Genomic DNA, 16,856 nt, shown 5'->3' on the forward strand with positions numbered 1-16,856 from the left:
TGTACCAAATTCTAGTACAAAAGAGATTATAAACTCTAGTGGTAATTTAAAAACTAATTTCCAAATACTCAGTAATAATTTTAAAGTGAATTTAAATTGCCAATCTAAGAAATCAGTCTGGAGGTGCATGGTATCTTTATTTTTATTATTATAAAAATAAAGAAATTGCTTTGTAGGATAATTTACAAAAACTTAATGAAATCATCATGAATTGAAGTAACTAAAGTTGGATCCAATACAAATAAGAATATTTTGTACATAATCAGACAAAGAATGTAGCAAAAATTGCTGTAAAAAATTGTACAAAAACTTGGCACACATTTCCACCGAAATGCATAAATAAGTGTATTGTTGAGGTTCTATTTGTCAATATAAAGTTAAAATAGATACTTAAAATCAGAATGTGGGTACCATGCCCTCAAATATTTATCATTTATTGTGTTTCCTTCCTTTCCATCTTTGTCTTTAAACTAACTAATTGTAATTGATTGATTTTCTACTCTTTCTATAATAACTAAATAATTCACAAACTATTGAAATAGAATAAATATTAAAAATTATGCAGAAAGAACCATGTCAATTATATGATCTTCAATTTGGTACTGGTACTAATTGATGGAGTTGTTACAAACTGTCTAGTATTTTCTAATACTGGAACTAATCATACACATAACATACAAACCCCAAAATGTCTGGAAGATGGCAATTATGGTAAATAAATTATCATATTCAGGCCATCATCATTGTTACCATTACATGATAAAAAGTAGGCCATAAACTAGACAACAATGAACTGCAAATATAAAATGAACAATTATGCTGTACTTACAATCCTGCTTTTACTCCACATATAGAATTGTCTAACTATTCACATTATTATAGGTCTTAATGTGCTGTCAAGCTAATTAGTTGTCCCTAAAATGTCTGAATCTTGGCTCAAATTATTTCTTTAAAAGCATACCAACACCCTTATTACTATGACAATAAACTTTAATCTAAGATAAAATGTATGTTACTTATTGATAAATTTTTATAATTTTATAAAATATTTAATTTCTTCAACAGATACCATGGGGAGGTTTTCGGGTAAAAAATGCCGACTATTGTCGATGTTATGGCTGACTGGCAGCTTCTTCTTTGTGGAGCTGATTGTCGGCTACATCACCAACTCTATGGCCCTAGTTGCAGATTCATTTCATATGTTAAGTGATGTCGCCGCACTTGTGATCGCATTTTTATCAGTTAAGGTAAGTTCCCTCATTTTGTTAATATTATAAATTAAAATCCAGACACAGTCTTTTATTCCCCGAAAGTCCCGGTAAGGGACACATATACAATGTACTTATTAAGCAAGACACCCACATATCACCAGTTATGTCATGTGGCCTGTGAGCTCATCAGCTCATCGGAACTATTGCTGACAATATTTTTACATAAAATTTCGAAAATTTAACACCCTAATGTTGCCGAAACTAGTAATTTAACGCAAGATCCCTTCCTCGCCAGTTGCGCTTGCGACCAACAAACATTCCCTTGTTCCATTAACATAAATTGAATGTTGATAATTTGTCTGTTGTTACAAATTAAATATTAAACATACAGCCATGTTGCCATGTTTGTCGACAATTGAATGTATTGTTTTTATAGTCCTTTGTACTCTTTTGTTTGTAATTTGTTATTGTAAGTAAAGTAACTTATTTTGTGATAACAACTTTTTTATATTAATGAATGTTGTGTCTTAATGTCTTGTTTCTAAGTTGAAAGAAACATTACTAGGAGTCAGAAACAGAACAAACTTCAAATATATTTTTATATATACTATAGAGATAATTAATTACATAGAGTGTTGTTTATAAACAGTTTTCCTTAAAGGTTTTCCTTATAAAACAAGTTATTCTCATGGACCCGTATATTTTCTCACATCACTTTAGTTGTAAAACTGATTTAATGAAGCGAATGGCGTCATGACATCATCACGGTAACTGTTTAGGAAATAACGTGAAGCCCCGTGTATCACATCTCCGATCTAGTGACTCATATAAATAAACTTTAAAAATCGTACATTCAATGACGTCATGTGCCACGTAATACTTCTCCGAACTCAAAACTAAACCATTCAAGGATTTTTAAAGTAGGTCGCAAATAAACATATTTGCATTGCAATTGAATGATTCGTTTTTAAATGTGGACTTCAATATAAGGATATCGTTGTGCCCTATCTGTATTAGGTGTTTACAAAAGGCAAAGACAACCATGACCCAAAAAAATATGTAAAATACTAGCTTCTGCCCGTGGCGTCGCCCGCGTTCCCGTGGGATAAAAAATAGCCTGTGTTATTTCAGACCATAATCTATCCCTGTGCTAAATTTCGTCCCGATCCCTCCAGCCACTTTGACTTGATTGAATAACAAACATCACACAACACATACTTACTCACAAAGTTTAGCATTTATATAATATTAGTAAGATATCTAAAAATGTGAAGAGTGGGTGTGTAAACAACCACATTGCACCGTGAGAAATGGTCTATTTAGCTTTCGGGGAATAAAAGGTATGTAGGTAATAGTTTTGGCCAAAAACACTAAGTAGGAAAATGAACTTTATTTGTAACTAAACACGATTCTTTTTACACAGATGTCGCCAAAGAAATGGTCAAAGAATACATTCGGGTGGGCCCGTGCCGAAGTATTGGGCGCGTTGGTCAACGCAGTGTTCCTTGTGGCACTGTGTTTCAGCATAACAGTGGAGGCTGTCAAGAGATTCATAGAGATTGAGATGATTCACGATGCCAGACTGCTAGTCGCCGTCGGTACTCTAGGGTTGCTGCTCAACATCGTGGGCCTGTTCCTATTCCACGGTAAGTTTATATTAGTCCTTCTTGATTTACTTTAATGAAAGTGACGTTGTATGATAGTTGAAAGAGTTGTGACCACAATTGGACCCTGTTAAGCAGAAAAGATCCAGCCAACATTTTATTACTTTTGAGTAAATGAGGTTTAAAGTTACCTTACAGTTAGTTTACTAGTATTAACACTGTTAAATTCATTTACCCAAAAGTAATAAAATGTTGGTTGGATCTTTTCTGCTTAACAGGTTTCAATTTGTCTATTAAAAACTTTCGGAGCGGTCAACAGAATCATTTTTATGGGAGTTTGTATGGTCATGTGCATAAGATTAGCTTATTTCACTGCTATTGCAACATACAATACACAATGATGAGGAAAATATCGAAAAAAATACTAGTTTACTAGGTATTTATAATTATTATAAAGACGATACAGTAATCACTTGTTTTGATCGCGTAATACCTTAATATTATACTATCGTTCATCGACCTTTCTAACTGCACTTTCAATAAGATTAAGGGATTTGCCGACTATCTATGTATGCCGTAGTAGTAGACGAAAACAATATTATTTTCTTCATAGTACAAAAATATGTTTGATTAGTCAATGCCATCTATCAAAATGTTGATTGAAATCTTCGTAAAACAATATAGAATGTACTATACTTAGTAGATAGCATTCAAAACCTTTATCAAGTCATGTTTTTTACTACCCGTATAAATCAATCAGTTGCAGATATCATTCAGGTAAAATAATGCATAAATACGAAGTTATTAAGGAGTATAATCGAAGACTAAGCTATAAAATACGTTCTTATTCAACGGTTTTGTATAATGGAAATACAAAACATCGATTTTGTATTCAAACTGCGTTTAATAATCCTGCGTGCCGCAACGTCCCGCCTAAATTTTATTATATCAATCCTACGACTAAAGCATTGATCTACATCTAAAGACACGCAATACAGTTTCGTGATTTTAAAATATTGCAATATTATGTTTCATGACAGTCTTTAATTATGTATTTTTTATTAATGGAGATTCCAAGAAATGATTGATTAGTAAATAATGTTATTTACGCTGGTATTAGGGCAAAGTTGTGATGGAATTCCCAAGGGGATATCCTAGGTCCCATGCACTGAATTTTGTCACTATCTGTTGAGGAATTATAGTTGTGGTCAAAAACGCCTTTTTATAAGGTCAGACAAATAAAATATCTAATCGTAAGAACCTCGAGATGCAGTCCAAGAGAGTAAATTAAAGCTTACAGTAAATCGACCTTGCTGTTACGTCAGATTAATGCAAACATTCTTTACGACCAGTATAAGCAGTGGACCCACATCATAAATATTTATTGCTTGTTTTTAAACAACTGACCGAGTCGGATTTTGAATTTTTCTAACGTTTGACTTCTTTTTTTTACTTCCTCCAAGGAATTAATGTTATCCGGTTAGAGTTATTGAATATATTTTGTAATGCATGATTTAGGAGGCTTAATATTCATTATGGTTCTTTATGGAGGGTCAGTTTAAATATTTAAGGCTTATAAGGCAGATACGTATGTAGAAAATAATATTTGTACTGGCATGTAGGTACTGTTTGTGTTGAAGTTATGTTTACTTTTCCGAGAAAGTTTAGATTGCACGATGCTTCTAATCCTGAAGTTCCCGCTCAGTTGCGGACCGTTGTGTGTATATCTGCAAGCCTAGTTCTAAAGTAGGGCTTAAAAGTTATGTTCCCACTCGCCAACGTTCTACAGAACATTTGCATACAAAACTACAGCGACACTAACAGTACAATACAAAAATTAAAACGTTCATTAGCAGTGTGTAATGTTTATTACTTAGAAGTAAAATTAGACCATTAAACTCGTTGTCTTGGGCGCCTTGCCTTATCATAATCACCGATACAGTTTGCTCTACATTTTAAGTGGCTTCTGTTTGTTTTTGTCTTGAAGGATCCTTTACGTAGCCTAAAATAGACTTAAATTCTGTTATTCATTGAATTTGTTTGTCTTAGATCACGGTGGTGGCCATGGACACTCCCATGGCGGAGTCCCACCTCCAGCGAATGTGAGGCATCTCACGGAGATCGTGAACAGCAATGCTGACATGGCCTTGGGTCATAATGCTACGGACACTGAAGAAACTGACGAGATGGTCCCGCCGAAGCCTGACAAAGTAGCAAATAATAAGAAGCAGACTCCATGCAGAGCGGCACACGACCCCGGCCACATGAATATGAAGGGCGTGTTCCTGCATATCCTATCTGATGCTCTAGGTGAGTGCTCTTGTGTTGTTTTATATTCTATGTTATTTATGTGCATGTTATTCAAATTAAATATCGTATCCAAGCGTGTGCAACGTGTGATTGTATTCTCACGGTCATAATAGTCTACCAAATATGATCGTCTGGAGATTTTAATACTTATTGTATTTCTTCTTTATCAAAATTGTTGTTGATTGTATTAATTTGCAACTGAAGAAAACAAATTAAATGCCGTAGGTACCTACTAATCAATATCTTCCAATCTTCATACAAGACTAAGTTTAGGTTCTATAAAATATGTCACCCGTGGAACGATCGATTACCTCATTGTTTGTTAGCAGTTGCATGTGAAATTGAAAGAAAATACAATGCGTGACACTGGTAAACTCAATCCATAATACATAGCCTGTGGGCGACTAGATCGAAAAGGTGTTAGATGACACAATTACGTCATTGGCCATTATATTTTCTCTTTTGTTCTCAACTTCACACCCACAGGCTTAAACCTCTTTAGCATTAAGTGCCTTATACGTCTTTATTATTATCTTATTTAACTGATACGTATTTTTTACTTACTTATTACTGACTTTACGAATGGGTAGATCATGTTGCAAATGATAGAAATGTTTTATGAGTCTTGACAATTAATTTGAAATATCAGGATAAAATATAACCTTTATAACAACCCTTTATTTTCGAGAGTGGAAAATCATCCAATGTCTTCTCCCGCCTAGGGTGAGACGAAAGGGAGTGTCACACTCTTACTGACTAAAACCACCCCGTTCCTTCTCCTGTTTTGAACCGGAGCCTCGGTAACCTGTTACGTTATCCGCAGCTCCAGATCGGGCATCAGCCCTACTATCTGTGATGGTCTGACTCTTTTGTAACACCTTTAAAATTAAAATCCCTTTATCGATTTCAGAATCCATTTGGTACAAACTAAATATCACTAACCTTTATAACTATGTAATTAAATATCTCAAAGATATAAGTCTGCGTGCTGTATAAGAATTAAATAATAGGAGAAAGTGTTGTAGTTGTGCGCAGATTTTAATTGCTTCCATTGAGTTAGATGTAGCTACTCTGTGACTACGTAAGCAATACACGTGGTTATCGCAATCTATTACGTTGCTTTTTGTTTCTCCTTTATAGGACTTATAGTCTCACTCTGTTGAATACTAATATTATATTTTACTTGTGTTAAGTGAAGTGATTGGAATGATTTGTAAGAAATAATAATTATTGATTTAGTTACGCTTTTTGTCTAAGAACTTCGTAATCCTAATCAAATCTTACTTAGACGAAGTATTTTACTTAATTATACACTCTGTATTAGTAGTTTTAATTTTGGATTTTAACGGCCATAGGCTCAAACTACAATTTAATACGGTTAAACTTAAATGCAACGAAAGATTGAGTAATATTAAAAATGTGACATAATATCTAATACAAATAATACTTGCAACTTGATATAATACTTAAAACTTAATAATAAAAGGTTATTATTAAATTACCAATGAAAGTGCAGATGAACAGTAGAGCAATCTGTTCGCCGGCCATAACCAATGGGGGACTACACGAGTATAAATAATTAATTTATACATGCTTACTCACATATATGTACCTCACCTACCATGGTACATGAAGCAGAAATAATGTCATCGTTCGTAGAATAGTTATCCCACCCAAAACATAAATGTGAAAGGCTGCCAAGTTCGATAATATTGGAATGCTTCGCCTATAAAAGAAGTGAGATCTAAATAAGTACCAAGTTCCATACACAGACCTCAGTTAAAAATGATATAACAAGTTGGCAAGTTTTCACACACTTTGTTATAAACCTACTAAACGCAATGAGTCAAGTATATAATTTTCTATTAAAACTTGCCAAGTTATATCATTTTTAACTGAGGTCTGTGTATGGAACTTGGTACTTATTTAGATCTCACGCTTATAGGCGAAGCATTCCAATATTATCGAACTTGGCAGCCTTTCACATTTATGTTTTGGGTGGGATTTCATTTATTTTTGTAAGGTTTTACTTTACTTTGACTAAATACAAACCTTCGTAACGAATTTTAGGTCGGTACGACCATTGGAAGATATAGATAATTTTTTGTTTTAGTTCCTTAGGGGTATGAATTTACACCTTCATTATTTTTAAAACCGACTCACACTTGGCCATTTTCAGACACCTAAAGACCTACCTCCATGCCAAATTTCAAGTCAATACGACTATTGGAAGTGGTAGGTTTTTGATGAGTGAGTCAGTCAGTGAGTGTATAGTAAAAATAGCGATTTTCTGACGTCAATATCTCAAGACTACAATAGGTACATTAATGAAATTTTGTATTTTAGATAAGTAAGTAGATCTAACAGATACTAGAAATTTCATATGCGTAGATAAAATAGATTTTGAGTTATAGGTGGGTCGAACTTGGCCCGAAATGGTTCGTGTAATATAACCCACGGCCGGTGTGTCGGTTTTTTTGCTCGAACTTGGCGGACACACTGCCGTGTGTCTAGATATACCATTAATACCTATGCGTGATAATATTTTATTTGATTTTTCCTTAAGTCTATTTATTGATTGTCTATTTGTCTCATTTCTATGGTAACCTCCGCTAATTGGCGTGTTAAGGAAAACAATATAATGTTTTTTCCACTGAACGAAATCGAAGCCGGAAGATGGCATATACATAAATATAAATAGGAAAAATAATATTACACTGATTCCATTTATTTTGTCTTTTAAGGGTCGCTAGATGACCTTTACTAATTATTATAATGATATTAGTAGCAAATAACTGATATAATTAAGAATTTGACTGCCTCGTTACCGAGTGGTCAGTTCTCAGTAGTAGCACGGAGTCTGAAATTGTGCCCGGTATATGGTAATAGGCTCACCCTCTATTACATGGGACTTATAACACAAATGGTGAAAGTGGGTGTACAGTAGACAGAGCTGCTTGTATGTACCTCTGCCTATCCCTTCGGGGATAAATGCGTGACGTAGCAAAAGTGCTATGCATATTATCCATACTCTATACTATGCAATAACAGAATATTTTATTCTCGACTCGTGTCTAAGGGATCACTATATACGAAGTAGTTATGTATCTAGTCGTCAGTAAAACAAAATGCTATATGTATAAATATATATATACGATCATTTATATTATATTTTATCTTTACTGCAGTCATTTTAAACGCACACGAGAGAGTTAACGAGTCACACTCATAGATAATGACACTAGGTAGTAGGAAAATTGTGAATCATCGTACACCACATGCAATATAGGTACTATATACTAAATAGAGCATAGAACCATTCATCTAAATGTCTAAACATAGGACCAAAGCCGGTGTTGGGGCGGGCCTAATGTTAATCAAAGCAGAGCTGTAACATTTAGGTCACCGAACACTGCCTTAACCTAGAAACGTTTAGTTGAACTAGAGTTTAAACTATACCTAGTTAGCTATCGTGTCAGTACATATATGATACTAGCTACTTTCGCGCGGTTTCACTCGCTCTGCTCGGTTCCTATTAATCGTAGCGTGATGTTTTATAGCCTATAACCTTCTTCTATAAATGGATTATCCAACACAAAAAGAATTATTCAAATCGGACCAGTAGTTCCGGAGATTAGCGCGTTCAAACAAACAAACTCTTCAGCTTTATTAGTATAGATTCACACTACACATCTGAAATGTAGCGTAGACTTGATTACGTATATGTGAATGGAGATTATTACATATATTGTTGGTATAAAATTATATTGATTGATAGGAATGCCCTTTCGTGAACGTTGCTGTGAGTAGGTACGTGTAATTTATCACATGGAGATGTTTTTTGTGTGAACACATCATGACGTTGATCTAATAATCGCAAGCACGTCTCCTGATATTGAGTAATTGGTTTTTTGCCTACTATCCGTGTATGGATTATAGCTATGTAGTCGCTACTATTATGCCTATATGGGAGTAATATAACTTGAATGGAATTTTTTGCTGTACTGAGGCTTTAGTACGATTCTACTTTACGTTTAACGAGAGCGCGTTCGGCACTCTGATTGGTTGGTTCATCGGAACCAGCCAATCACAGGCCCCTGAGCAGTTTTTACACAATTATAATACTCAAGTAAATGACAAATTAGTTCTAATTGTACTTCTTTAAGAGTTTTAAAGAGTAATTTTTGCCCATTATACGGTTAATGCGTAATATTATACAAGATAGATTCTATATACATAAGCAGAAGTAAATAAGTAACTAGTACGTCTAACTAAACGTAATATATCGCAGTGTTTATATACAAAACGTAACACGCCATTTGAATTTGTAAAGCATACCTCAAAAATAAGGAAATGATTTATTTAAATGTATTTTTAATTATAAACAAAACTAAATTCGAAGGATTTTACCTCGTGTCGTGTTGTGTATTATTATAAATATTTATTTATGCTTCTGATCTATACAGAGTTGATGAGTTCTTTTTAAATTGGTTCATTAAAACCACAAGTTCTTAAGAGACTTTGTGGTAAGGGAAAATACCTTTATATTGCCATATTATAATAGTATGATTTCATCATAAACAACAGGTAATCTATTTTAACCTAGTACAAGCATTCTTTCTCAACCTATTACACTGCTAAAAATATTCAAAATTTTCACCTAATACCTAATCGTAGACGATAAACTAAAATACCATTATTAGACATACTTATCTACTAATTATATTATTATATTATTATCATAGTAGCATATAAAATAACTATCAATGTACCCATAACGGGATTGTAGATCTTTGCCAAAATCTCCGTCGAACCTTGTTTGCCAAAAATAACATTTGATATTAATCCAACCCCTTATTTTAAACGAGAGTAGAATGTGTGGGACGATAATAGCTTAAAACATTCTTAATTGAATGAAAATATAACCTAAATTGTTTAATAATTAACACACATTTTGTTGCAAATAGAAATGTCAATCGACTTTTGACCATATACTCAAACGTTGCGTAACTTTATGACATTTTTTTCATAAAAGTCGTGACACTTAAAACGAATATAAAAACGAGACCATTCCATTATATGGCCGTGTCATCACTTACGTCTTTGACTACCAATAGAAAACTGTTGAAGGCAAATCCTCCGCTAACGTCGGTCACCGGTGACCCCGTGGCGTTTAAAGTGTTAATAACGTTTTTATTAAAAAACAACACCATAATTTTCAGCCGCCTACAAAATTATCTTCTTGCGTAAAATGTAAGTCAATACCGAATAGTAATTTGAAACCCTTTAACCTAAGTAAGACACTGTGACGTTATTGTTTCTCTCCATTCACTGCCAACACGAGGCTCTATGAAGGAACCTTGGTGCTTGATTCATAGCCAAGTTTGCCTTGACATTGGCTAAATACACTCGACGAGGAAATCGTTGATACAGCCGTGACAAACGCGAACAAAAAAAACAAATCTAAACTTTCCAAGTCAATTTAAAAGAAAATTGATCATTTGTTTCTTTTGAACGTTTAATTAAAAGGTCGTAAATGTCGTGAAAATACATTCTAACTACATTATTGTAAAAGAAAAAACATCAAACCGTTAAATTAGTCGATTAAAGGACAGATAAAAGATTCATTACTTCAAACGCGTTTAATTGTGTCGTTGTCGCTCACTTAAAGTTAAGATTTATTGAGCCTTTAATTTATAAATGTTCATACTACAGTATTTATTAACTTGAGCATTCAGTTCATCAATTATTTCGTGAGGTCAACGGCCTACCACCGTTTACGAACTGCGCTCTGTCTGTTAAAAGGAACCCTAAAAATAATCGTCTGAGAATTTATCGCAGACCTTAGGTATTTCGAATGATGACTGATTATAAAGGAGATATTCTAAGAACTCTTGTAATCTTCCTTTTGGTTTCCGGTTAGTACTTGCAATATAGCAAAGCTATATATTATTACGTAGGTATAAGCTCAATCGCACATCTAACTAATAACGGTTTTCCTTTCTTATAAAATGTATTTAGAATGAACATTGAGGAAAAGAGAGTTTAACAATAGCTTTAAATTGAGTAACGTCTGAGTATTTGTCCGTATTTATGTTAGATGGAGTCTAACATGGTCGTCCAAAACGGTCCAGCCATTTCAGAGATTACTAACAGACAGACAAAAATTGTAAAAAATATTATTTTGGTGTATTTTTATTATATTATTTTATCGTATGTAAATTCATATGCATGTAGTAAAAGCTGTTATTTCAATACATATTACAAACAGGCACACCAATTTTATTTACTTATTAGTGTTGATATTACAATATTTTATTAGCTATTGTTTAAAATTAATGTTTTAGTCAAATCTTTCCACTTTACTTATCTGACACTTATTTTATATTACTTATTAATTTAATATAATATCAAATACATTTGTTACGTCAAACAATAAATACGTTAAAATTAATATAACTTAGCCAGTTTTACTTTCATTCGAGTAATATAATATCACCGCCATCTTTGGAGCAGCAAGTACAACACCTACGCAAGTTCACAAACAGCGAACAATATGTTCGTCCCTGGTCCATTCAAAGGAAGTGTGAACATTAAACATCAAGTTTTCCTACTTAAACTATAACTATTGTATTATTCAGCTAGCTACGTTGTTGTTATTATAAACAGCTATTGTTGTAGGTCTTAATCGATTCCTGCGAATTAAACTGACCTTTCAAGTCTAAGGTTTCATTTCCAACTGCCTCGGTCAAAGCGTTGTGCATAATAAATGTCTTGGCCTAGAATAGAAAGAAAATTGGAGTGCCCACATCAACCTGATTATCTTTCCTCGAAGGCAATTGAGGAAATCGTCCACTTATGTATGCTCCTTTACCTTCTTTGTGTTTCATAGATAATTCCGTTTGCTAGCGTGTATTGACAATGATTCGAAAAATTGTCATCAATATAAAGTGACTGGCCTCGTGGGTTTGCTCACGAATTTAATTTTCCTTGACTCCTCAAATCAATCGGTCCAGCTGGTCTTGGGTTTTACGTATTTCACCAGACACTATAAAATTCGTTTACGAAAAATTTTCTATGTTACCTTTTTGGTGATAAATTAGACTACCTATTGAGTCTTTTTTCATTTACTGAATGATAACCACATTCATGGCTAAGGATAATAATTAGCATTATAGTTTCAAGGTGTCTGCGAAGACTACCTATTGAGCCTTCTTTTAATTACTGAATGATAACCACATTCATGGCTAAGGATATTAATTATTAGCATTATAACTTCAAGGTGTCTGCGAAGTCTCCGTCTAGGCCAATTAATATTATTGGAAGGCTTGTCCTTGTTTATCGTACGATCATAAGTTACTAGTATAAAAGTCTAATTAGGTTTAATTTTCTTATTTTTCTGTATTTTATACTCAACGGCTATTATAATCACTTGACCATTCTTCAGTACCCTTAGTATGAGTTCGCTTTATGTTTAAACTAATGGAAACGAGAGAACATTCAGCGCTCTGATTGGTTAGTTTATTCGAACCGGCCAATTAGAGCGCCGAAAACGCTCTCGTTTCGATTACTTTAAACGTAAAGCAAACTAATACTAAGGTTACAGTTATAAACATCAAACCTAACCGCCATAAACAAGATATCATTGTTTTAACATCAGCTAGATGAAGACCCTGGACAATGACTACCGATACGTCGATGACTGTCATTGACATTATTTCGTTACAAAAACAAACGCGAAACAATAGTAACCTTGTACTAATTTCACCGAAGGTGTTATCATATCCGTCATTAATCTGATCAGACGCGCTGTTCATCGGTAAACGTTATCAAATATTTTACTTTGAAGGTTAAAATTACATCGGTTTAAGATTATAAAACGTATGAAATTACGACATTTCGACGATAAACGCATGTATGAATGATCAGTAGATAGATTCGTACTTGGTTTGTGATTGTGATCGATTAATTTTGTAATCTAATGAAGGGGAACAATCATGGCGTTTGGTTTACACACCCGTTGCACACACCTGGTTTTTATCATGTTATGATAAACCCTTGCTTTGTTATTGATGTGGAAAATGTTACAGTGTTTTGTATGTAAACTAATAGACTAATAGGGGAGCGTTTCGATAAAAACACAGCTGTCGTATATCGGTTTGTTCTACGATCATTTGTTATGACAGTTTTGTATGTCCAAACCGACGCTAAAATCTCTAAACCAAATAAGTAAAGTATCATATGGTATTACTGCCGATTTTAATAACCGATCTTAATACGAAATCATTAGATCGATCTCATATTTGACTAATGACAAAAATGAAGATCAATCGAAAGATTTTGAATTAAGTTCTTATTCAAAATCGGCAATTAGTCGTCGTCTCGTATGACTTTGCTTCCCTCCTTTAAAGAAGTAGAAATAGCAAATCCTGTTGAGTATCTTAACCATCTCCTAAATGTTAATATCCGTTGTTCCAGGTTCCCTAATTGTAGTTGGTTCAGCTTTAGTGGTATGGCTGACGGACTGGGAGTACAAGTACTACATCGACCCCGCGCTCAGTATAGTGCTGGTCATCTTGATACTTGCGTCCGTCTGGCCCCTGCTCAGGGAGTCTTCGTTAATTCTACTACAAACTGTGCCAACACATATTCAGGTAAGCTATGCTAAATTCATCAAATGTAGGTCAGTTTATTGTTCTACTGAATTCTTAATTTCCAAGATCTTATGATACATTAACGCCCGTCTTGCAAATCTAGGACAATAAAAAATATATATTCAAGAACTTTGGCTGATTTTGTGAGTCCAAACAAATAGGTATGACCTATGAAAACATCCGAACTAAGCCCCTCTAATACCTAACATCCGCAGATCTAAACACACATGTCCTTATTTCTTCCAAAATTATCATTAAGAAAAATAACTGGCTACTTATGTCAGATTAAAAACTAGCTTCTTAAGTAGGTCCTTTACACTGTAAACAACTTATATTTTAATGGTCTTTATCAGATAATATATTTAATGTGTACTTTCTAAGTAAATTGCAAACAGCAAATAGGATTATATTGGTACGTGCTTCTTGTCAGAAAGGAGTGCCAAAAAAATATAAAAATATTTGTTCGACTGAACCTTGACCAATTTAACAGACTTGTAGATAATTGGAGTGATTAATGGTATGTTTTGACAGTTCACAGCATTTTTTTTTACAAAGAATTGAAATGTGGTTTTAGATAAATAACAATAAAAAAGCCTTGAAAATTGACACTTTCGGGTGTTGTTACCTTTGCTGAAATATTCATTGTTTGGATTCTATTATTGTTTGAAGTGAAATGCGGAACTCCTATTTCCTCTGTGTTTATTTACCACAGTAAATTGTACTCTCATTCAGCTGACCAGGTTTTGTGGTCACAAGCGAAGTTAATGAACTTGACGCGTTCACAATTCAATGTTTTCTATTCTAACATTGATATTTTTAGTATGTAAATAGAAACTAAAACAATAAATTGTAATTCTCATGTGAAATAAACAAATATTACAACGTTAAATAAACAATCAATCAAACCACACAGAGTGTACGAAGCTCGTGTTATTTTAAATTTATTGTCGACACGAGCCACTTTCTACGATGTTAATAAACACGGGTGCTACAATTGTTTGCTCATTGATAAGCTATACAATCCTGACGTTATTTATTTGTTCAGGTGGATGCGATACAGAGGCGTTTGTTGGAAAAAGTCGATGGCGTTCTAGCAGTCCATGAGTTCCACGTGTGGCAGCTAGCTGGAGACAGAATCATCGCCAGCGCTCATATTAGGTAAGCAAAATTTTTTGACAACCCTATTTTCTCGAAGGTCAAAGTCAAAGTTTCTGACTTGACGTTTATTTCACACTAGCTTCTGCCAGCGGTTTCGTCTGCGTTCCCGTGGGATAAATTATAGCCTATGTGTTATTCCGGACCATAAACTACCCCTATTACAAATTTCATCCCAATCCTTTCAGCCGTTTTGGCGTGATTGAGTAACAAACATACACACACAAACTCATAAACTTTCTCATTTATAATATCAGTAAGATAAAATAATAAGCATTTTCCAACTGTGTCATTGAACATGTAGACAAGAAATAATTGAAATGAAATTCTTTTGACGTTGACCTTCACAGGTCAAGGTCGTAGGTTCATACTCGTTCGATGCCCTGAGATTTTGGTAGACGAATAAATTAGTCTATTGTACTTCTATATGAACGATTCTTCATTTCGTCTGCTTTACTTGAACTGGGATAAATTAAATAGATACGCAATGTGTTATAATAATATGTTCTAAGTTTCTATAAGCTATAACACAAATTGTTCATTGTACCGTATCCGACGCACTAGTCACATAATCCGCTGAATTCAATAACACATTGCAAGATAAGGCGCAGATAAATCTCGGTTATAATTTTATTATTAAAGGAAGTTACGAATTAGTCACGCTAGTATGAGTCCTACTCGAAAAGGGTATTGGATCATCACTGACTAAATAATTGAGGTGCACATATTAGCTAACCTAAATGCATCACTTAGTTTTTGAATTAAGAAAACACGCAATTTACCCATTAGCCCTTTCCAAATCTTCCCAATCCTCGATTCCCCAACAACCCTTAAATTCCTAACCCCCAAAAAACCGGCAAAGCACTTGTAACGCCTCTGGTGTTTCGGGTGTCCATGGGCGGCGGCGATTACTTAACATCAGGTGATCCGTCTGCTCGTTTACCGGCTTATACCATTAAAAAAAACGCAAGAATTCCATGAAGTTACGCAATTACAGACTGCGTAAAGACGAGTAGCGGTGTCCATGGTTATTACCTCGAAATTGGGAAATAGTCCATTAAATCGTTCACTTCTAAACACACTAAACATGTCCAACATACGAAATGAATGTCACAGAGAAGTGTGACATTTTAAAATAGCTGAATAGTGATAAACCTATTTATATGAAAAGGGGTCGAAATGGTGATTTAGTAAAAATGAGGGCGAATAACAAGATGCGGCGCCAAATGAAGGCTGCATAGTTTAAATGGGAACACCAATAAACCTCTGCGTTGGTGGTTGGCTGGTGGACCAGACTGCTTGCTTGCATCTATTACTATTTCTATTCTTGTAATTTTTAGTACCTACCTAATGCTACTAAGAATTTTCTTTGTGAATTTATGTATCATTATAAGAATGAATTATATCAATTAACAATTAAAATGCATTCATTACTGGTGATTAAGTATATGACAGACAACGCAAGGTCAAAGATCGAAGAGGTACAACTCGTGAAAATCTCGAGAAAAGCTGAAGACTCGATTTTCTAATTCCTTACGTAAATGTTAAAAAAAGCGGTTGAAGTCGCGGGCACTTAGGTAGATACTTTTCTCAGTTAAAATATAAAAAAAATAATCACTTTCATTCGTTGATTTGATGACCTACTTAATTTTTTAATTTTTCTAGCTAAGTTTATAATAATAAGTCTGCTATTTGACTTAAAAATGTGATGAGGTCATCAGTCTGTATCTCATACTAAACATGGTTTCTGACTTTTCTATAAGAGTATTGAATTCGACTTGTAGGAAACTAGCCTATTACTAAGTTGGTTTATAACTACGTTTCACTAACAAAACACATGTTGTAATAAAATAAGACACCAGTGTTTTTAAGTCCCATGTTATTCGAGTACAGTGTTTCATTAATCCCTTGTGTTTGTAACA

At 33.9% G+C, this 16,856-nt stretch overlaps 1 protein-coding gene across 4 annotated transcripts in view; it reads left to right on the top strand.

The window, feature by feature from the left end:
* The window catches only part of LOC118263330 (zinc transporter 1), a 93,026-nt gene that overhangs the window by 64,593 nt on the left and 11,577 nt on the right, over positions 1-16,856 (top strand). For all 4 annotated transcript variants that reach the window (XM_050705351.1, XM_050705352.1, XM_035575249.2 and 1 more), the window contains exons 2-6: positions 1,066-1,247; positions 2,635-2,857; positions 4,865-5,125; positions 13,604-13,779; positions 14,825-14,937. In XM_050705351.1, coding sequence (XP_050561308.1) covers positions 1,071-1,247; positions 2,635-2,857; positions 4,865-5,125; positions 13,604-13,779; positions 14,825-14,937 — 950 coding nt within the window. In that variant the 5' untranslated portion in view covers positions 1,066-1,070. The remainder of the gene's footprint in view (positions 1-1,065; positions 1,248-2,634; positions 2,858-4,864; positions 5,126-13,603; positions 13,780-14,824; positions 14,938-16,856) is intronic.

The sequence above is a fragment of the Spodoptera frugiperda genome, chromosome 27 (assembly GCF_023101765.2).
Source record: "Spodoptera frugiperda isolate SF20-4 chromosome 27, AGI-APGP_CSIRO_Sfru_2.0, whole genome shotgun sequence".
Lineage (NCBI taxonomy): Eukaryota > Metazoa > Arthropoda > Insecta > Lepidoptera > Noctuidae > Spodoptera > Spodoptera frugiperda.